Raw genomic sequence first — 23,760 nt, 5'->3', positions numbered from 1 at the left:
GAAGATAATGACCAAAGTTGAAATTTTAATTTTGACCTATAACTCGAAAACAAAAGAAGATAGAGTAATGCAGTTGATAGCATTATTAGTTTCTCGAAAAAAGACGACCGTAATGTGCCATGCATTTTCCTATATCTCGTTGGGTTGAAAAAGTTGTAATTCAGGTATATCCAATTTTGCCCACCCTGTACTATCCTTCAAAATTAGCAGTTTTCTTCATTTCTTAATATGGCGCGATGTGATAATTAATTTACTCATATATAAACAAGTATAAATGTTGTAGGGGGAACAACAAATTAATTTGGTCTCACTTATTTTATCCTGATCTTCCAAATTTGTTGATGAAATTTAAAAATATTGATGTTTAAAAACAACAATTTTTTTTGGGTCGGAACTAAACTAAGACCATTTTATTGTATTCGGATAGCACTCCAGACAAAGAGCATATGAATCAAATAGTGCAAAAGTGTATAAGGTGGTTCATGTAATAATTAATTGAAAAAATGCAGAAAATCGGTAAATCACCCCGTATCTTGGATACAAAGAACGATAGACCCATAAAATATAAGTTATTCAGAAATACCTCGGTGTCATCCATCGTGTATAATAAAATAATATGTCTACTATGGTTATGCCTGTTTGTTTAACATATCATCAGAATTGATCAGATCACTTATTCAAATAAACCCAGACTACACTACTAGGGTGGGCAGACTGTAGTAAAATCCCAAATCATTCCATTATTAAACATAACAACATAGGCAAGACGATTCTGTTTATGAGCATCAAGTATCAGCAGGTACTAGTAAAAGAATCGTTTTGAAGAAAAGTTTTAGAAAGGTGGAGGTAACTTTACTAGATAAGATAGGTGGATTAAATCCTATGTAATGATAAAAAAGAAGCTCAATATTTTTCACTTTGTTGATAAAAAGAGGATTATGTTTTTTCTCTACAATAAATAAAAATATTATTTAAAATTATTGAAATACATACATTAAATACAATGAAAGAAAGTAAGAATGAAAAAGTTGTCCAATTATTGTGTTTCCAATGTAATAAAGAAACAATGGCATCACCGATAGGAATTTGTCGAATAAGCATCAGTGTAGAAGACACGAAGTTTAATTATTAGTCATCAGCCACTTATTAAAAAAGTGAATCGTTCCGAAACTTTTGGAAGTTTCATATTGCATCTAATAAATAAAAACAAACAACTATGCAGTCTTAAATCGATAAATTTTTCATCGAATTTTCTTATAAATTTTTACTCACTTTGGATAGTTTTGTTGTTGTAGCGGCATCCTTCAAATTCGCGATCATTCTGTCCTTCATAAACTCCCTCATTTGCGGTTTTGTCACCACTTCATGATGATGATGATCGGCCATATCTCCCGATTTCTCGTACTTATTGAGTGCCACACTTTTGTGAAGGGTCCAGGCGTCGGATTCTGGGACACGACAAGTATAACTTTCCAGGAAATAACCGCTGCAACCCGTAGACCAGGAGGTTCCCTCTAGCCAGCCGTCAGTAGTTGAACTATTCAAGGCTTCTGAACTCACATATAAATAGTCGTCGATTCTCAATTCAAGGTCGTCGGATTCGGTGGGTATGTACTCGCGGATGACCTGGAATAATGTGGTAGATAAAAATTAGACAAGATTAGATTTCTTATCGTCGTCATGCAGGGCCGTAGCGAAGAGCTTTTCCGAGGGGGGGGGGGGAATTCGAATTTTGGCGCCCCTCTTTAAAAAAAATTCACAGGATATCGAAAAAAACAAGGATATGGAAAAGGTGTATTATGATATGTAATACAAATATGTACCTACAGTTTTTTAAAGAGTTAATTATAAATGAACATGAGTATAAATGAAAATACCTCACAAATATTTCAAGTAACAAGTGTAATAATAAATCTGTGATTAATTAAACTAATCAACGAAACAAGAAAATATTCTCATAAATATTGCTATTCAGATCACACTTTAATTCTTCGTTCTTTTAATAGGCTCCAAAAAGCCACTATTGACTCAAGAGAAAGAGTTGCTGCGATTTTTTTTTCGCATTTCAGTAGAAGCAAATCGTTCAGACGCTGATCAGACATTGTTGTTCTGAGAACATTTTTTACTAACTTAAGTTGACTAAACGTTCTCTCGTTAGTACTGGTACCATAACCAGCGGTTACGACAAATCTTAAAATGTAATCGGCGAGTTTTAACATTTTATATTTCGTTGCCAATACACCAGCTACTTCAGTTAATGATTTACATGATTCGCAATCAGAAAATAAAATCATGAGTTCGGTAAGTAATGCTTTTGGGTCTGGCCTATCTAGCTTTGGCGGAATCATATTGATCAATGCTTCTAAGTACTCCAGGTTCAAATTTTGTGATTTCAGCGGAAAATGGAAAACTTTAAATATTGGATCTAACGTTTCTATTACTGATATCACGTTCAATGATAAATTATTAATGAGCGTGTCTAATACTTGTTTGAACTCTTTTCTATAACATGTATATAAACCTAAAATTGTCTCATTTTCATTTCTGCTATAGAATTTTTGGGGTCCTAATCGACGCCGATGAAATTTTTTAAAGTCTTCTTCAACATTGATGTCGAATTTTTCAGCAAACTGCTTTGCGCTGGCGATCAAATCATCGATAGATGAGCTATTTTCATTCATTGTTTTCAAAATTTGAATGTGTAATTCTAATATATTATTGCAATCGATCACATTTATTTCGGGAGTCTCGATAGATTCAATTAAATTTTTTAGTTTGAACATCACATTTTTCATGAAATAAAGGGTTACAATGAAGTCAAAATTCAAAATTTTCTTCCTCAATCCTGAACTTTTTGTTCTAGAGGTGCTGTCAAAGTCAGTATTTTCGGCAATTTCTTGGAGGAGTTGAACTATCTCTTCGTAGGAAATATTGACGGCCTTTATGCTTTGGGCTCTAGCAACCCAGCGTGTTCTAGACAAATTTCTGAGTTTCAAAGAGTTTTCAATTTTATGTTATGTTTATTTTATTCATGTATCCGTCACATATGCGGCTTTTTCCGTCTCAATTTTCCTTTTCTGCGCCCTTTTTCTGAATTCCGCTCCAGACGGTTTGAGCTTTTTTTGGCAGGGATCCATAATACGATAAATGCTTCTAAATGGTTAAACTCATGTGTTCACACCGCTGACCGCTCTGACAACGAGACTTTACAATGCCGCCACTGTAGTTCCCATGAATCGACTAGATGGCGGGGCACGCAGTTTATTATGATTTCGCGCCTGCGCGGTCTATTTGGCGCCCTTTCGAATGTGCTCCGGGGGGGAGGACGCTACCCCCCCCCCTCCCCCCCCCTACAGCGACGGCCCTGTCGTCATGTTGTTTAATTTTTCTAGGGAGAAATAGACGACCCAGGACCGAGGAAGGTACAGTGTGTTCCGAGTGAGCGGTTTACTGGATTTTGTAACTTTTTCTCTTCTTCACAGATTACCGTAATCTGTGCTTTTCTTCACATCGGTAGATTGGTACCTAGATAATCTTCAACTAAGCAAGCAACACACAGCATAATCCTGGCTAGGCCAATAAATAAATAAATAATAAATAAATAAGGCCTTTATTTCTTTTACAGAAATCTCAAGGGGAAGTTCACCCAAAGGTGTTCTACCACTTAACCCTTGTTTTTACATGAATAAAAAATTATGTGTGCAATCTATCCCGAATAATAATAATAAACACAAGAACAATAATAGAGCAAAAAATAAAACAGAAAAAAAAAATATTATTCATTTTCTTGCCTCCTCGGAGACTGAAAAGTGTTATACCAATGCTTCTTTGTTGAGCAAAATTTAAAAGCGAAACATCAATATAAATAATACACTTAATATTTTAATATATATGGTGAGTCTTTGACTCGTACAAATATTCAGTAAATTCTTGAGGTTAAAAGAAACACATTTTTCCTCTAACATTTTTCCCGATTCTGCTCGGTTCAAAAGATACAGGCTATTGAAAAACAATAAAAAAAGTGATACTTTTAGTTTTATCTCACAAACCGTTGTATCAAATGAAATAACTTTCGGAATATAGTTTTTCATTTGTTTGATGAATCTTTTTCGAACACAAGATATCAGCCAAGTCTTCCACTTTTTTAATTGCGACCATAACGTACCATAAAAATACCAAAAATTCAAAGATCCCAACACTTGAAACTAAGCTGAACGCTATCTTATGAATATTAGAACTTTTTGTAAAATAAAAGTATTCTTTATATTTTTTCGTATAATGCGGCGTTTTCGAGTAATTTGATGTACAAAAATAAAAAATATCTGTGATATTCGGAAAATTGGACACTTTGGCTGAATGCAACTCTATTTAAAAGATCCACAGATTTTTAGTCTCATAGCTCATAGATTTAGCTAGTTATTCTGAAGGTAAGTTTGTTTTTCCAGGGGGGCACAGCTCATTATGAAAATGGCTATATCTTTTTATCAGGGCTGAATCGGAAAAAATGGTATAGGAAAAAAGTGTTTCTTTTGACCTCAAGAATCTACTGTTGAAAGACTCACCCTGTACAGTATTTTGTAGGTTCAGTCCTGTGAAATTTTTTTTTATTATGTATGTATGAGTCGAAACAATACCATGTATATCAAAATATATGTATATATTTTGAAATTTTATTTGCAAATTTGGTAGCACCCGAAAAAATTAGTAGGACTTGATGTATTTCATTTTTCCGCATACAACTTTTTTACTTTTTAACTTGAGTCAAATCTAGATGTTTTCGAGGTGGGAGAAAATTGGAAAACAATCCGATTTTCTACCCCAAATGGCACTTTTCCAGAGTTATTTCATAAAAACATCATTTTTTTTTTTATGGAAAATGTGAATAATATTTTCATTCCATAGAAAATAACTTCATTTTGAATGTTGGAGGAAATTTACATTTTGAAAGAAAATAAAATAGAAAATAAAAAACTAGAATTTTTCCATCCTCGTCAGATTATTTTTTTTATATAGCTAGAGTATGATAATTTCCTGAACCTTTGGATGCATTCTCGCTGAAAATAAAATACTAAAATAGAGCAGACCATGGCTTGATTAATTTACTAAATAATTGTTTTACAATTTCAACAATATGGGATACGAGATACCACACCTAAAGTATTTTACTTACTAAATCAAACAATACGTATACACTGCATTATTTTATTTGTATCATCAAGAATGCATCAGAAGCGCATCAGATTGTTCTAGCCAAAAAATATATTGAATTGTAGATTTGTTGCAGCAACGCTTTTTATATAAGTTTATGTTTCTTTCTAAATGAGCAATTTTCCTCGTTTTTATATTTTTCTTCAAATCACATTAGGTATGATAATTAATTTACGCCTACAAGGTGTCATCAATAATAACAAATTTGTCCTTTGTCCGAAATACGGGCATGCCCCCATTTTCAATAAGGTTGGTATCCAGAAATTAGGAGAATAAGAAATATAGTTGATAGTTCAAGCTGGAGGAGGGAAATTTCGTGCTACCAAACAGCTAGATTTGACTCAGGCTCACTTATTAACTTCTTCTTGTTCTAATTTAATGAATAAAATAACAATATATTGTTACACAGGGTGTTGTTTAGACTCTTAACCTAATTATAAATTTTTTTTGAGGCCGGTCCTGGAAAACGACTTTTTTTATTATGTTAATCGAAAGCACTCCGGACAAATAACGTACGAATTTCAACCACTGGCGGTCCCACAGATCACCTGTTCTGTTTCAAACTTTTCATTTCACTGATAAAATACTACGAAAAAATATTTAATAATAAAATCGTTGAAATCAGAATCATGTTGATCAGTACTAACCCCCTGCCAGAAATTCAGCATAGGACCGCCCTTGATTGATTTGATCAAATTGGGAAATAAAAATAAATATAGAATGAGAGAGAAACAAGCATTAATTAAACAACGAAGCACATACACATTTTGGGATACGCCGTCCAGCTTTATTGTTCAGGATTATTTCCAATAATGAACCTTTCAAATTAGGCAAGAATTAATGTGAATTCAAAAAGGGGCCATCAAAAAAACAAGGCTATAGAATTTTGAAGGTCATCGATATTCTATGCTCGAACGTGAGTTCCTGAATATTTCAGATCAATTTTCGCGAGAATGTACTTTTTGTATATAAATCTCATTAATATCGACAATTTCACATGGTTAAATGAAAATGTCAGCCAAGAAAAATCCACCTTCCAAATTCGCTATAGCTATATTGACGAATGTTGAAAGTTAGAATATTTAAGAATCACCGTTTGTGACTAAAAATAACTCTTTTTATGGTTTTCCAACAGCCTGTATCTATTAAACCAAGCCGATTCGGAAAAAATGGTGAAGGAAAAAAGTTTTTTTTTACCTCAAGAATAATATTTGTACGAGTCAAAGACTCATCCTATATGTAGGAAATGATAAATTACACAAACAGTATTCCTAAATTGAAGGTATAAACGAAGAGGGGAGATTCCTTAAGTAATTTTAAGAAAAAGTCCCATAAACATGGGATCGAAAACGTTTTGTTTTTGATATACAGGGTGTTAAAGTTTGAATCTTTCTTTGGACTGGTATCAAAACAAGTTGTGAAAACACATTCATTATTAGAAATACCGAGTTCAATCTGACGTGTCAAAACTAACAATGAATTTATTCACCACAGCTTACTAACTGAATTTTTATGACAATTTGGATTTTGCTGAGGATTTCGAGAGAATCCTTCAAAATAATTTTTTTCTCGAAATCAGTAGCAGATACGACAAAACTATAAGAAACCATAAAGTTTAGAATAACAATAAAGCTTCATTCCATATTTCTTCAAATTAACAGTGCCTCACCAAGAAAAAGTTCTGGAAAAAACAGGGGACAGTGCTCCAGAAAAAATATCATCCTGTAGATTTGCTATCGAAATTGGAATGTCACATAATGTGAACTATCAATTATAATATTTATACTTAAATTCAGTTGGATATCTTTTGAAGTGTAGATACTATGAGAGTAAAACATGCAGAAAATTCTAACTTTAAAACTCTGTATATCGAAAACGAATCGTTTGTATTTCCAATTTAGGAACAGCCTGATCTGCCTGTAGATGAAATCTGTAGCATTTAATTTCCATGTGAAGTGAATCAGAAAATCTCTATGATTTGCAGGAATGTCATTAATGAGAACCCTGGCAATTGGAGAGGAGATTCCATAAATAATAATTTTTTATTCTATTCCTTATGTTTCAGATGTTGGCAGAGAAAAAATATTTTAAGATAACTCTATGTCTTCCCAAAATATCCTGCAGTTCATAACATGGAGATTTCCCTCTTTGAATTTTGAAGGATATCAAGGTAAGGTGATATTGAATGTTCTTTTTCCTAAATCAAACTCGAATGATGCATAACCGAAATGTTTGAACAAATACGACATTATTTCAAAATAAATATGGATATGGTGGTCATAAAATTAGTTTTTAATTCTTTACTACTTTTCTTCTGAGCATATAACATACCTTCGATAATTTTAAATCCAATAAATAAGAACCAACTGTACTCAACCAAATACTGAATACGACTACTTCGAGATCAAACTTTCAGATCAAGTAAAACCTGTATATTCGAAAAAGACAGATGGTCCACCTGGGCCTAACCCCTTACAATACAGAACCCCTCATATGAGAATCTTGATTGAGTCTTATGATGAACTAAGTATATATCAATGTATTGATTTCTAAATATTTTCCAGGGTGTATATACGACGTAGGTAGACGAATTATTCTTCAAAATACTATGGAGCAGTGGAAAAAACTTTTCTCTGTTTTTTTTAATATAACCTAGAAGAAGCAAAATATGGGTATAATTCTTCATTTGACTGGAAAATATAATTCTCAGTTTCTATAAAAATCTGTCAGGAGGGAGCCACGGCCCCCCTAAGATTTGGATACCTTTGTCGGTTTTCAGCACGACACAGACGCGCAAAAGGAAAAGTATTGTATTCGCAAAAATGTTCTGGGAACAAATATAATTTTTATAATTTTTTGTACGAAAGAATATTGTTCAACAAGAGGAAACTCAATTATTACACTTCAATTTTTATCGAACCTGGTTTTATCGAACGCATTCTCTTGCTTGTTGCAAATATTTTCTCACATTTCAAATGACATTATTCCATTTAAGTAGATATAAATTAATTCATTACATCACATATTTTTACAGAGATTAGTTGCACGTGGTCAACAGTAAAAATAAGGTTTGCGAATTGCAAGTTTCATTTCCTGAATATATTGTACGGTTAAACTTTCAGAAATCCTCGAATTAGGAAAATTTTAATTTTTCAAGTAGGTTCTGTACCACATTAAATTTATTTCTTAATAAAATTTTTAGGGTTTTCACTCCCAATCTCTGAAACAAAATCAATTAAAAATGAAAAAAACGATTTGCTCCTGCGTAAATTCTTGCACTAATTTGTCAGGAGCATTTTAAATTGATTTTGTTTCAGAGATTGGGAGTGAAAACCCTAAAAAGTTTATTAAGAAATGCAGAATCCTCCCAGAATAAATTTCAATCGATATATGAAATTTATTCTTTTGCATTAGTTGAATCCATATAATTTTTAATGAAAATTGAACGATGTTTTATCGAAGAAAAAATTATTACATATTTTATATTTTTTCATCGTTAGGTTGACGTTTCAGTGGAGAAAATAAGCATTGGTGAAGTTGAGAATTCGAAATTTCGCTAACGAAATTTTGGTTTGACAATTTTAATTTTTTTCGAAAGGCATATTGAGCTGATAAAAATATTACTCATGTACCATATGAAAATCTATATTTTCAGTGATTTTCTCATCTAAATCATCGATACATTTTTGGTGCGAAAAATGTTTTTTTTGCGTTTTTCTCCATGATTGTGAAATTGTGGTTGAACGTGGTAAATGAACAAGTTGCAGATATTGCAATTCTCACCTACAAAGTTTTCTGATACGAGCTATATACACTCACCGGCAAAATAATCGATGCGCTCAATAAATCGATGAAGTTTGTTCATTTATGAATGTGTCATTTTGAATGCGATTTGACTGAATTTTTTTTTCAATTGTAGGCGAGTTTATATGAAATCTATCACAAGCTTTTAATTTCAAGAAAATTAGGCGTACGTCATATTATACTTGGTGAAACGAAATCTCTTTTCTTACTCTAACTTTAAAACCACCTGTCGAGTGTTCCAGTTGTTTAATCTTGTGATTTCTTGTTTTATCATCAAGACACATCATTTCTCAACCATTTAATTTTTTTTTCCTTACAATAGCTTAATTTTTGTGGAAGATATAGGTTAGAGATAAACTCTATAATCTTTGCTTTTTGAGGGCATGCCAAGACGAATTGCAACTGGGTAGGAAACATTTATTAGGTCTTTTATGTTTTTCACTTTGTGTTCAGTATTTTTCCATTATGTTCGATGTTCGTATTTTGAGTTGAATTTATAAACATAGACACTGTTATACAGGGTGGTCCAGATCGTAACCAAGAAATTTTAACCACGTATTCTACATCAAAAATGAGTCAGGGTTTGTTATATAAACATATGTCGAGAAACGTTTCCTCTTCGAGATACGGGGTTTTAAAATTATAGAAAAAAAAAAGTTTTTTATTAATCACTCTCACACTGCTTGAAATATTTTTATGAAAGTTAAGAAATAGGTTTTGAGCGTCAAGGAGCACTTTTTGCATAATATCATTTCTTTTTTATTCTACCAGTGGCGTCCGTACTGCAGCGAGACTGAATATTTTCAGATAAAAAAATGATACGCCACTGGTTTTTTCGACAATAAAAATTACTATTTAAATCCTTATTTAATTTGGAGCAAATTCGGTCTCTTGACTTTTCGCTGTACGAGGCACCGTTTCCGGTTAAAAAAATTAAACTCATGCATGAAGAAATCGCCAAAATTTGATGTAGCAAAAATAGTCTTATAATTATTATGTACCTACCATATCAAATTTTGGCGATTTCTTCATGCACGAGAATGTGTTTTATTTTTTTAACCTGAAACGGTGCCTCGTACAGCAAAAAGTCAAGAGACCGAATTTGCTCCAAATTGAATAAGGATTCAAATGGTAATTTTTATTGTCGGAAAAACCAGTGGCGTATCATTTTTTTTATCTGAAAATATTCAGTTTCACTGCAGTACGGATGCCACTGGTAGAATAAAAAAGAAATGATAATATGCAAAAAGTGCTCCTTGACGCTCAAAACCTATTTCTCAAATTTCATAAAAATATTTCAAGCAGTGTGAGAGTCATTAATAAAAAACATTTGTTTTCTATAATTTCAACACCCCGTATCTCGGAGAGGAAACATTTCTCAACATATGTTTATATGACAAACTAGGGCTTATTTTTGATGTAGAATACGTGTTTAAAATTTCTTGCTTACGATCTGGACCACCCTGTATAATATATAGACATAGCGAAATTGTAGAAATGTAAAGTTTTTCTGAAAACCCAGTATCTTTAAAAAAAATTGAGCTATTGTAATAAATGAAAGAGGAAATTGTTCAGAAAAGATGCGTCTCGATTACAAAACAGGAAATCACAAGGTGGAACAACACTCCATAGGTGGTTTGAAAGTTAGAGTAAGAAAAGATATATCATTTTGTGGAGCGAATCTGTGTTATTCTGAATAATCTTTCAGTTTCTGGAAATAAAATTTACTGTGAGCTATATTCAGTTTATAAGGTATTTCAAGTTTATTTCTGATGTATTATTTTTCATAAATATCGTTTCCTGGAGCATGTATTTCGATTTGTTTTCATTCCTTTATCTTCGTTGAGTTTTACTTATCTATTAGCAATCATATAATTAATTATCATATTATATACTTATCATTTTTCGAATTTCATTATTTTGTAAATACGTTGTATGGAAACCCTATGTTGATTTTTGCGATTTGTTTCGAGAAGAGCATTATTTCATATCATATCTCATATTCCTGAGATTCTAAATGTGAATGGGGAAAAATGTGATCAATAATTTTCATTTCGCCCCACCGCAAGAGAAAAATTCTGCGAGCGCCCATATGTTACAGTTTAGAATGTTTTCTCGTTTCCCTTTTATCATTTAGTGGCATGCGAAAAAATTGAGATACCCTTGTATATCTAACCTATACATTTTCTTCAATTCACATAACAATTTAACTGAGATATGTCAAGGTGGTGTGGTATATGGTGACAAAATATTTGATAACCGAAACCATTGTTTTCAAAGCGTTGTCAAACTCTTTATCGTTAAAATTATATGGTAAAACTTATCGAAATGAAATATTCCATACAAAATCGTCCAAGTTTCAAGATAATGGGAAAAATAGCATGAGTTGCCATTAAATTTAATTTTCTGCCAAAAACCGAATAGAGGTCAATATTCGAAACATCAAAACTAAACTCTGAATGGATTCATATGATGTATTTTGTTATGTTATTCGGTCTATTCTCGCCTGCTTCAATTAGATTCTCACCTTATATACTTGTTTTCCATTAAGTCTTGCATCTCTAGAATATAGTCTCAGTTCCCATTCCCCGGAAAGATTGGGATCCAATTCCTCGATCAAATTCTTCAAGCCATTATATTGATTATTCGGAAATTGGTAAGCTAAAGTCAAATGCAATGATTTGGCATGGGGTTCATGGTTGATAGCTGAAAAATCACCAAATCAACACAGTACAACTACATTGATACTGAGTATCGTAATTTTAGAAAATTTTAATATTTAAAAAGAAGAGAAGAGAATAATGAAAAAACTAGATCGAAATAAAAATTTAAATGCTCACATCTACTGCCTCGAGGTATACATCTAGCTGTAGTAGTTGTGCACCAAGGAAAACAGGCTGTCAGAGCATCAAAATGTTCATATGTGTCACTAATTACTGAAAAACGATCGAGAAGTAATAACGAAACTATTCGAGCAGTTGGAAAGCGTACAAATTCAAGCCTTATCTTTTTGACAACATAGAAATAAAACAGCTGTAGTATTTGGATGCAGATGAATTACTTTTCAGGATTTTTACTATAGTTTCAAAAAAATTTTGTTGTTGCATTCACCCAACTGTGTATTTCAATAGAAGAAAATAACTCATTGCAGGTAGGTTATGGGAGATATGACATGCAAGTGTTTGTGATCTCATCGTTCAAATCAATTTTTAGCGAAATTTTATACTCAGAGCCATAGTGCAGGGTGTTCCAAATTCCATACTGATTGAATTTCAGAAACTTGAAGAGCTAAAGGGATGGCATTTTTCTTAGCTCATTTTCAGAGACAAAGAATGGTGAAAACGGTAGCCTCCTACAATCCTCCGTTATGGAGTTATTTGCAAAAATTGAAATTTTGTTGACTTTGAAAATTTCTCATGAGATTGTTTTATATTTACCATCTTACTACATGGATCTTTCCGCTCAGTAATAACCGTAGAGTAGCAGCTGTCTCAATTTCTTGTATATAGTATCCAAAAAAAACGAGCTCAGAAAATAGAAATGTGCCATCCGTTTTGCTCTAGCTCCTCTTGTTTATGAGATGGGACATAAGACATCGAATTTGGGACATTCAGCGTGTTAAGAGTACCCACTACATTAATTCAAATACTCTCTTTCTACTTAACAAAGTGCGAACTGAAAAGAAGGTTTTGAACAAATGGAATTTCGCAATTCATGAAAAGAACTGGACCGTGTCAAAACTGGACCAGTAAGTCAGTAAGAGCAAAAAAATCGGAATATCTTTCTATTCTTTATTTGATTAATATTCATACGTTCAGAAATAGTATAAAATTCAAATGAAACAGACGAATATATATAACATATTTTATAGCAAATAAAAACATTAGGTTAGGAAAAACTATCCATTTTTTAAATATGCATGACCTATTTGTCAACATGTAATATCACTGCAGACACAATAATACAGCAGATACAAAAAAAGCAAAAGCTGTTGTATGGCAAGGTCGGAACACCGACTGCAAAGATTGGATGAGGTAAGGTCTTCATCGAGACAATTGAAAAAAGCATTCAAAGAAGACTCAGTGAACACAACACGAAAGATGTTCTTCACTAAATCATACGAAGAAAAATCAGCTCTCACGGAACATGCCTTGAAGACTGGACATAATATACAGGGTGCGGCATTTAACCCGTGACAGTAAATTATCTCAAAAACTATATAAGTACTTTTTGGAAAAAACATTCCAATTAAATGTTGTAATGTATCAAGGGAAATGAAAATTAACATTTTTTTTTTCAAACCTCCAATCAAGAACTATCTAATCAAGAAGAGTATGTTATACTCCATTCACTTTTATTTTAGCAGTCGGTTGGCCATGGAAATTTGACACATTTCACTCTGTATAGTACGAAAATGTGGGGTTATGAAGCTTGTCAAAACATTTTTGGGTTTTAAATCAACACTATGTTGCCCGTTCTACGTAAAAGTTTCTGTTATTACGTATTTTATCACAATGTCGAATCTTTCCGGAAAATATGTGACGACCATAAGTGAAGTTTATACAAACTGATTGAAGGCATACCAAATCCAGTTATTTGCATGGAAAATACAAGAGATCAGTATAATATCATGATATGCACTAGCTTGAGGAGAGTTTGTTCGTTATCTTCTTTGGCTAAAGTTTGAATACGTTACATCAGTTGTAGATTTAAAAAATATTAACCCGAAGATGAAATGCATACGATGCAGTGGTTGGGAATGGGTATCTCCCGAAGGAATTAACAGATAATTACAAGAATGTTAAATTCTTCAACAAAAATCATCTTGCATCAATATAAGTAAAAGGAATTAAAGGATGTTTCAAGTCAAGATGAACTTCACGTTAAAACAAAAATTTCACATGAATAATCAATTAGCAGGACAAGCTATTAATTCACTCAAACAAAAAATTCAAAAATGCCACCACTTTTTTGGGTCCCCCAATAGAAGGAAATTCTTTGTCATCCTCTTCATTCACAATCTTTCTGATTGTAGAAATATTCAGCTGAAATATAAGTCGTTTAGTTTAGATCCAGATGAAACATAACATATATAAATTCTCTTACATTGAATATGTTCGCTACCGTCTGACGTATTGTGGATTTTAGAATTTCAGGGTATAACTATTTGAATGCGCGGACCTGAATTCTAAATAGCACTGAAACCCTGTCCCTTTTTTCAATCACTTTCGGCATTTCCGCAATAAAGATTGATATTAGTTGTGGCAACGGCGTTATGACATTAACGAAATTTCATGAGTGCCAACCTTACTCCGTTCTAGTTTAAAAACCTGGGAAAATTATTTCATGGCCAACCGACTGCTAAAATAAATGTGAATGGAGTATAGATATTGCTGCAGACTGTACCCGTACCGACTCAAGTTGTATAGAATTCTATTATTTATCACTTTCATAATGAATACAAAAACGATTAGAGGTACAGGAAGAGAGATATAAAAAAAATGCATTGCCATCATTTTCAACTGCCAGATTAAGAAAACCCATTTCACTGTCACTATAGTGTCAGGGAAATGGGTGTAAAACTTTTAAAACCACAAACAGAAATATTCCAACTACTTTTTGTTCCTGAAATACAGGGCGAAAACGAAAATGTTGACTCTTGGTGATGTTTATTATTTCTCAGGCCCTGTATAAGATCGAAAAAAAAATGGAAAGTGCTTATAATAGATCAGTGGCGTAACTAAAACCTTTTTTGGAGCACTGTTTATAAGAAGACAATTTTTTTCAGGAATTTTGTCTTTAATGCTTTTTTTGTTAAATTTCTTTAAATCTTCACCAACGTTTCGGATTCAATTTGATCCTTTATCAAGGCTAAAAAAGGTAACAAAGTATAGTTAAAAATTTACAGAGTTCGCCCAGGCGAGCAAGAACAAGTACCCACCTCGAATTTACCTCAATCTAACAAGCATTTCTAAAAGAGAGAAAAAAGTATTTTCCTATTGAAAAATTCCAAAATGATAGATCTTCCAAAAAATGCTTGTTAGATTGAGGTAAATTCGAGGTGGGTACTTGTTCTTGCTCGCCTGGGCGAACTCTGCAAATTTTTAACTATACTTTGTTACCTTTTTCAGCCTTGATGAAGGATCAAATTGAATCCGAAACGTTGGTAAAGATTTAAAGAAATTTAACAAAAAAAGCATTAATATCCAAATTCCTGAAGAAATTTGTCTTATTATTGATAACATGGACGAAAATCCAGATACAGACTGTTTATAAGATTGGGCAAAAATATGAAACCCGTATATTTCAACGCCAAATTTTTGCAATTTTTTTCTGAATACATTGAAGAATCACAACCTGAGCTTTAATAAATTTTAGCTTCAAAAATCAGAAAAATCCATATTTATATTTGTTTTTTCAATAATAGGCCATGAATTCTTTCACACATGCCTTTAATTATTACTTTCTCAAAACGCAATGTGAAATGTGTGATTTGAACCCATTTATTTATATTGTAACAATAAACTCAAAATATAACTCTTCAACAAAAACTCAAAAATGTTTAAAATATAATGAAATAAATAGGTTTCAATCACATGTCATTTTGAAAAAGGCAATAATTGAAAACATGTGTGAAAGAATTCATGGCCTACTATTAAAAAAACAAACATTGATATAGATTTATCTTATTTTTGAAGCTAAAATTTATTCAAGATGAAGTTGTGATACATCAAATGTATTCAGAAAAAAAATGCAAAAATTTGACGTTAAAATAAAAAGAGGGTGTCCCATTCAAAAATACGAAGTTTGTGCCGAATCTTAAAAGCAGCGCTCTAAATGAAAATTTCAATTACGCCACTGATACGTTTTCGTGTTATTAGCAAAAAATTAGATTTTCACTATTTCGAAAAGCTCTCATAACTTTTTTGTCTTTAAAGTTACAGATCTGAAACTTGCACCTTCTACAGGCACTTTTTTACGTAGAGTCCAATGACAAGCTAAAAATATTTTTTCCTTTCGAATCATTACGCGAACTTTCGTTTTTTTAATTGCAAACTTTTATTGACTTTGTTATTTTTGAACTGGAAAAAAATCTCTTGTCAATATTTTCTACGTATAAAAATGCCTGTAGATGGTTCAAGTTTCAGATCTGTAACTTCAAAGACAAAAAAGTTATGAGAACTTTTCGAGATCATCAAAAATCTCATTTTTGCTGTTAACTCAAAAACGGAGAATCGCAGGAGCCTACGCTTTTCACCATTCTCTTAAGGGAACTAGAAAATGTGTCATCTGCTTTCTTCTAGCTCTTATAGTTCCCGAGATATTCTCAGTAGGCAACGATTTTTGCGCACCCTGTACAGAATTTCATTTGATTCCGCCAAATTTTTTTTTATCGAAGCCATCGCAAATTCTTTGGATTTTGGAGGCACTAACGCCTGTAGGGTGTATTTCAGGACCTAAGTTGATATAAAGTTTGCTACATATTTTGATGTTGAGAATCACCTTATAAATATACAGTGATTGAAAATGATGAATGTATAAAAACCGAATATAGAAAATGTACTGCATTGACATTGAATCGAGCAGGAATAACGATAGAAGGTGTCCAAAATTAGTTACCTACTACTGAGGTAGTATTATGACATTAATAATAAATAAATTTATTTAATCTTCATGATTCAATTTGAAAGATCGGCTACAGTCAACAATAGTTTCATATTGTGTGGGTAGAAATATAAATAAAAATTTGTACACTGCTTATTTGCTCTTAGGCAACACAAAATATCTCCAGAATGGTGAAATTTAAGTAGGAGAAACTTTCAGAAGACTCCAACTATTTTGTGTTCTCAATTGAAATATAGAGTTTAAACATAGAGTTTGTATTTGAAAAAATCATCTATGTTTCTTCTCAGAAAACGGTGAATAACTTGAAAATTACTAAACACACGGAATGCTATGTGGAAAGAACTGAGAATTTGAAAATACATTCGAAAATGTAATAATATACGGGGTGTTCAATTTGGAATGAGCAGGTTGTTATATATTTCCAGTATAACGAGAAGTCATAAATCTTTGAGATACTTTCAAAACGGAAGGTTCATTCGTCTAATGTCTTTTAAAGATGGGATAACCTTAGAAAATCAGCCTCTACATTTACAAGTGAAAGTATCAAGAGATTTCACCCAAACAATTTTTCAATAACGAGAAATGGACTTAATAGAAACATACCTTAGACACATTCAATAACACATCAAAATAATATAAATAGCAGAAGAAACTTTGTGAAAACGAGAACATAGTTTTTGATTTTTAAATTGGAGATTTTGCTAGCGAGGTAGTGGGTTTTGAGGAAAAACCAAAAATTTTTGAAAGAAAACAATAATAAAATGCACTGAACACATATGCACAAAGAGGATGAAAACAAAACTACAATGGAAATGAAATGCTTGATGCAAATGGATATTCTGAGGCATATGCAACAATGAAGACTGTGAATCTTACTAGCATTGGAAACTTCTTTCACATATTGCATAGCAATTCTCTTCAAATGATCTGCAGGCTCTTCTGCAACGAAAAAACCCATGAAGTTTCTAGAGGTATATGTTTCTAGTTTGAGAGGTTCATTAAGAACTGCTCCATCTCTTTCCATAACCGATTCTAAGCTCTTAACAAGATATGGAGCATCCTCATCAGGCGCCTAAAATAAAACATTCGCTAAAGCATATCTCCAATTCAATGGACTCGAGTTGCTTCAATATGGATAAATATTCTCAGGAACGGAAATGGTTTCTTGATATGAAAATGTAATCATCTGAACGAACCTTAAAGAATGAGACGAGTGTTATATGAGGAGTGAAATTATGAGCCCCATTCCATCCATGATAATATAAGGATTTATCCCAATATTCTTTCAATTGTTCTGAGAATGAACCCTTTGGACATGCATACAGAATATATTCTCTGGGGGAATTATCATCTAAAAATGGATCGTTTACATGAGATAAGAGCCACTTTGTTGCAACTTCAGCACTGTTATTTCCTGTAGCAGCTAAAGCTTTATCCCTGAGAAAGTAATTCACTAGAGAGTTATTTCCTGCTTTGCGAACAGAACTTACGCTCGATGTTTAGGAAAACCCATCTGTAATAATGTTTGCAAAGGATTTTGATGAGGTTTTAGCATATTGTTGGTGACTGCCGATTTTCTAACAGGTATTGTTGAATTAGTGGCCATATTATAAAGTTAGCGTTCCTAAGAATTAGGAATTAGTTTAATTGCAATATCATATCCAAATAACTTGTTTGTTTACAGCGAATGAAGTTTCTCCAGCTGATTTTTACCTTTGACATTTTCATTTCAGATTCACAGAATACAATACGTTTGACAGAATTCAATCGAATTCAAATATATTTTCTGTATTGCTTAATTTGTTTCATAGTGATAATTTTGTACGTATTCTTCTGAACATATATTTGAAATGGAGAAATGAAAAGTAATACTTAGATTTCATTATTCTACAATTCAAAATCAATTTCGCTAAGTCCGACAAAAGATGCACTTCACAGGTTACGTTACGATTCTATGATTCTGTCAAATTTTGAACAAATCCGTGTTTTTATTTTGTTAAGTGCCTTTAGATTTTCAATTTGAATTTGTTGTTTAAAAGAAGTTAAAGTTATGGCAGGTGTTCTATTCGAAGATATCTTCAATGTGAAAGATATTGATCCAGAAGGAAAAAAATTCGACAGGGGTACGTCGCATTTTCCGTCTGTATGCTTTTTAGGTTAGAGTGGATGATTTTCTTTCAGTTTGAATTTAAATCGATTGGAGAAATAACTCGATGAAAAATTTATTGTACAAAATGATGGATTGATCGGTTCATCATATAAATAGAAAATTATAAATTATTCAGTATTTTTCACTCTGGTTTTCGTTTTCCCTCCAATTCAATAAGGCATATTCTCTCTGCTGTTCAAGCATAATTTTAATATATCTTGCAATCAATTTGGGTTTAATATGCAGAGATTTGAATGAAAATAATATAATATTTTCCTAATTAGTGGCCTCTTGAAGAGTAGGAATAGACGTTGTTTTCCTAATTTACTATTGGATTTCAGTGATTGGAACTTAGATTGATTTTGAATACCTATACATACTTAATACATCAAGATACATATAGTCATCAAATGAAGCTAATCTCTTTCTCCCTTAAATTTCATGATTCAGTTAGTCAATATTTATCAACTGTGTCCATTCCCATGTTCTGTAAAACATTTACATACTTTCTTGGAGTCAAGACCGGAAAATTCGTCTTATTTCATTTTATATGGCTCATTGGAACAATTTTATTGTTGCAGACACTACATAGATACAAATAAATTACACTTTCCACACTAGATCACTTCCATTGAAGATGACACCCTTGGGAAATTCTTCTGTTGGAAGCGGAAATTTTATGACGAATTCAATCGGAATAGAAAGAAAACGGAAAATGGGGCAAGCACTGACTTGTAGTTAGTTCCCCTCTCGGTTCCCCTCTTGTTCGGAATCAAGTCATTATAATTTTCATAATCAAAGCGGTCGCCCCTCCAGGTATTTAACTCACCCAGTGCTGCATAAAATGACGATTACAAAAATTGAATATTTCTGAGAATCTCCTATTCAACGTCTCCCATTTATACAAAATGTAGATAATCAAAACCGTTGTAGTGGAATGCAGAGTTCGAGAATATCGCAAATCTCCATTTCCTGAGGTTTTTTTTTATAAGAAAAGATTCTAAAATTTAAAGAGCTGTCGGAGGCATTCTTTACACAGGTTCGGACTTGCGTAATGTGTTACAATATGAAGTATCCGATAAAATTACTCCCAAAAAAGAAGGGGGTATCGTATATTCCCTTTCTGAAACAACAAATCCAATATATCACTAAAACTCAAATATCTCGGACTGCAAAATGAGCAGATAGGACGTTAGTATTCGTATGAAAGAGAGAGAAATGGACGCCCAAGATTTACTACTACTAAGATCGGTTTCCGTATAAGTGTGTCTACCCGTCGTAGATATCCTTTGAGTCTCGCTTTTAGTACTTCTCGAATCATGCAACAGCGGCTTTTGAACGCTTCTGGTATTTTGGTATAGATTGAAACGGTTCCTCGAAGACTTCTAGTAGTTGATCTACATTCTCGACGACTTTTGAATAAAAATGGTATGCGATTTCGATTGGAATGGGCCATTAGCACGTAAATCGGAACTTTTAATGGAGGTCTGTATTCTGTATTATTCACAGATGAGACGAGATATGGACTCTTTTCGGCATGTTCGGGTGACGGGTATGGACCTATCCTCTGGTGCGTTTTCCTATAGAGCCCCCATCTCAAATTTACTCACCTTCTATGCCGATTTTAAAACATATATACTAACTGACAAAGAATATTTGGGTATCGAAAAATGTTTTTATGAAAAAACCTTAACGATTTTTTTTCCAAATTTTAATCATTTACGTCTTGCTATACTATCCGTATTATCCAAAATTTTAATTTTTTTTTTGTAAATATGGATAGTACCTATAGCAAGACGTAAATGATTAAAATTTGGAAAAAAAATCGTGAAGGTTTTTTTCATGAAAACATTTTTTATTACCCAAGTATTGTAGTCGTTTTTTGCAAATTTTTTAAATTTTACAACAAACCAGCTATTTGAGGAGATCCAAAGTCGATGTATAGTTGTTAAAATGCCTAGAGTACGTGTACGCAGAATTTATCGCCAGCTGAGTGAATTTGAAAGAGGTCGAATTATTGGTCTACGGGAGACGGGGTTGTCATTTCGAGAAATCGCTAACCGTATGAACAGAAATCCAACTACTGTTATGAGATGTTGTCAAGCGTAGTTTGATAATGCCCAAAATCGAAGAAGAGTAGGCACCGGACGTTGAAGGGGCACAAATGAAGTTCAAAATCGGCGTCTAAGACTGATGGCCATTATAGACCGATTTGCGACAATTCGATCTTCGGCTGACAAGTGGTTAGGAGAACAAGGACATGTTGTAACTGTCCGAACGGTTTACTGCCGTATAAAGTCTTTTGGACTGCAGCATTATCGACCCCATCTTGTGTTACCTCTTACGGTTGAGGAAAGACGGCAACGAATACAGTGGTGCAGAGAACGACAACATTGGAATATGGACTGACATCAGGTCTCTCATCTCGATTCTCCTTGGGAGCACTTGATGGCCGAAGAAGGGTAAGACGACGTCGAGGAGAAAGACGTGAACCTTCTGATGTTAAGCGTTATGTACACCGGACAGTTGGCGTTATGGTATAGGGTGCTATTGCACATGGAAGTAGATCACCTTTAGTCTTTATTATTATATTAGGTAATATGACAGAGCTGCATTTCCTTCAAGAAATAGTGAAGCCATATGTTCTCCCTTACCTTAATCGGCCCGAGAATCCAATATTTCAGCAAGATAATGCTCGACCTCATGTTGCCAGAGTTAGTTTAAACTTATTTGAAGCGACCCAGGTGAATCTTTTGCCATGGCCGTCCAGATCCACCCATCTTTCGCCCATAGAGCCAGTTTGGGACATTATGGGTAGAAGGCTTGGAAATTTACCCCAGCCCCTACGGACTTTGGCGGCTCTGAAACATGAAGTACAGGTAGCTTCTGATAGTATCCCCTTGCATCAATGCCAAGACGTGTTGAGGGGTGTATAGATAACAGCGTTACACATTATTAACAAATTTAATTAGACAATTGTAAACCCTTCGTTTTTTTTTTCTCCAAATTTAATCGTATACTCCTTGCTATACTATCTATGTTTTACCAAAAAATTAAAATTTAAACAGCTCCTTTTAGGTATTGCAGTTTCTTTGTCAGTTATTATATTACCACAATTATATTCAAAGTGGTTGATTTCATAGTCGTGAGATAAAATATTGTTCAGATCTCAAAACAAATTGGTGTAAAGGAAAATGGATTTGCGCTCATTGACTACTCACAAAAAGTAATAGTAAGGATTCACAACGTCAGTTGGAAATTCTGTTCGTCAACGCGAACCAGTTTTTTTTACCTGGTCTTCTGATCACCTGTTCTACCCTGTCAAAAAACTGAGGAAAACCAGCTAAGGAGAGGAGCCGGTTCAATTTACATCGACATTTTTACATACAAAAAGAAGAAATATGGTTTGGTTTTCTTTCGTCTCAAAATTCGTTTTCTTGTTATCAAATTCAACGTTGTTTTCGAACAGGAATATCATTTCCACTGTAAGACTATATTTTTTGTTCGGTTTCAACTTCTTTTCCGTATTGTTCGTTTCGTTTTTCGTTCAATAATTTTGATATTTGTTTGGTTTTCAATTTCAATTTTCATTCCGGTTTGTTCTCCGTTCTTCTGTCAAGAAGATTGACATCTTTTGTAAATACACTGCTCAAAACTCAAAAATTGAAGTGGATATTCGAGATAAAACTCGACCCAAAATATGGTCCTCAATACACTCAATAAGTCCTTTCGTTTGCATAAAAAGTGTAGCTTTTTTCTACAATCGATTTGATTTAGACCAGTGTTGAAGAAATGTAGTTTATCTACACATAGTCAAAAGGAGATGTAGATAAATTACACTTCCTCTACACTGGTGTGAATTCAATCAGCAAACGATTACTTAAATCGAGTGTAGAAAAGTGCTACACTTTTTATGCAAACGAAAGGACCTAATGACTTATTTGAAAAAATTACATAAACTAATTTCTTGTGTATGATATTTTATTATGTGGTTCGTATGCTCGATTATAGGCCATTGCCACTGATCTACTGTTGTGGATTAATTGTCACGAGTGTAACATGCGTTTAAAAGCCGTCCAACAATAATTGTGTTGGTTAAATGAAGGTTTAATTCAACAAGAAGTTGCTAACCGTCTCCGAATTTGGCAAAGTGTAGTTAGTAGACCAGGACGCCCTCCGAAGAGACGGAAGAAAAGCTGGTCTTCGGCATCTCAAGAGGTCACGTAAGAGGTGAAACAAGACTTCGGCTTTCGAAAAGGTGAAGAAGAAGTAGTAAGTAGAGCGTGGAATCACTATCGTGGTCGTGGAAGTGACCAGTAAGCCCGTAGATCTACCTTTATTGGTATGCATTTAAGGAAATGCCTCCTCTTGTATGAGTCCAGATTTTGTCTGTATGAGTGTGATGGTCGAATGCTGGTGTGTCTAGAACAGTGTCAAAGGTGTAATGAACATTTCAGGACGCCAAAAACTCTTTTCGGAGGTGGCTTTGTGTGCGTTTGGGATTTATCATTTTTCTCTTTGCGGCACCCATCGGTGATAATGCTCGTCCACACCGGGCCAGTTTGTAAACGACCGCTTAGATCTTCATGGCCTCAACCGAATGGACCGCTGCAGACCGAGATGTCATATTGAAAATGTCTGGTCTGTAATGTCACAGCAATTACTCCGCTTGCCTGACCCACCGCAGACATTACATCGCCAATGCTTGGAAAGACATTTGGCATAATATTCCTCAAACATTCGTTGATAACCTCTGATACAATGCAGAATAGAGAAAGAACACTAGAAGAGGCCCAACCTAATATTTTTTGAGCCTGCATGCACACTGCACCAGAGAAAATCTTCATTTTGTTCATTTTTCTTACGTATACTTTTGTCATTTCAGGCAGGTTGACCTTATGTACCTGACTTAATACACCAGTGCATTTACAAGATCCACTTTTCTTCGAGCAGTGCAGTTAAGAACTTGTTAT

General features: G+C 33.4%; 2 protein-coding genes across 3 annotated transcripts in view; one reads left to right on the top strand and one right to left on the bottom strand.

Moving 5' to 3' along the window:
- LOC123307351 (protein UBASH3A homolog) overlaps nucleotides 1-18,339 on the bottom strand; it is a 35,041-nt gene extending 16,702 nt beyond the window's left edge. Inside the window, exons 1-6 of the mRNA XM_044889629.1 lie at nucleotides 18,129-18,339; nucleotides 17,835-18,075; nucleotides 17,515-17,710; nucleotides 11,853-11,948; nucleotides 11,540-11,718; nucleotides 1,273-1,626 (exon numbers count right to left, since the gene is read on the bottom strand). Of these exons, the coding sequence (XP_044745564.1) occupies nucleotides 1,273-1,626; nucleotides 11,540-11,718; nucleotides 11,853-11,948; nucleotides 17,515-17,710; nucleotides 17,835-18,075; nucleotides 18,129-18,244 (1,182 nt within the window). The 5' untranslated portion in view covers nucleotides 18,245-18,339. The remainder of the gene's footprint in view (nucleotides 1-1,272; nucleotides 1,627-11,539; nucleotides 11,719-11,852; nucleotides 11,949-17,514; nucleotides 17,711-17,834; nucleotides 18,076-18,128) is intronic.
- Nucleotides 18,340-18,588: 249 nt separating this feature from the next.
- The window catches only part of LOC123307277 (DNA-directed RNA polymerases I, II, and III subunit RPABC3-like), a 131,720-nt gene continuing 126,548 nt past the window's right edge, over nucleotides 18,589-23,760 (top strand). The window contains exon 1 of one of the 2 annotated variants that reach the window (XM_044889517.1): nucleotides 18,589-18,794. In XM_044889517.1, coding sequence (XP_044745452.1) covers nucleotides 18,689-18,794 — 106 coding nt within the window. In that variant the 5' untranslated portion in view covers nucleotides 18,589-18,688. The remainder of the gene's footprint in view (nucleotides 18,795-23,760) is intronic. The other variant, XM_044889518.1, reaches the window with a different exon arrangement.

The sequence above is a fragment of the Coccinella septempunctata genome, chromosome 2 (assembly GCF_907165205.1).
Source record: "Coccinella septempunctata chromosome 2, icCocSept1.1, whole genome shotgun sequence".
Taxonomy (NCBI): Eukaryota; Metazoa; Arthropoda; class Insecta; order Coleoptera; family Coccinellidae; genus Coccinella; species Coccinella septempunctata.
This window is presented reverse-complemented; position numbering and strand designations above follow the sequence as displayed.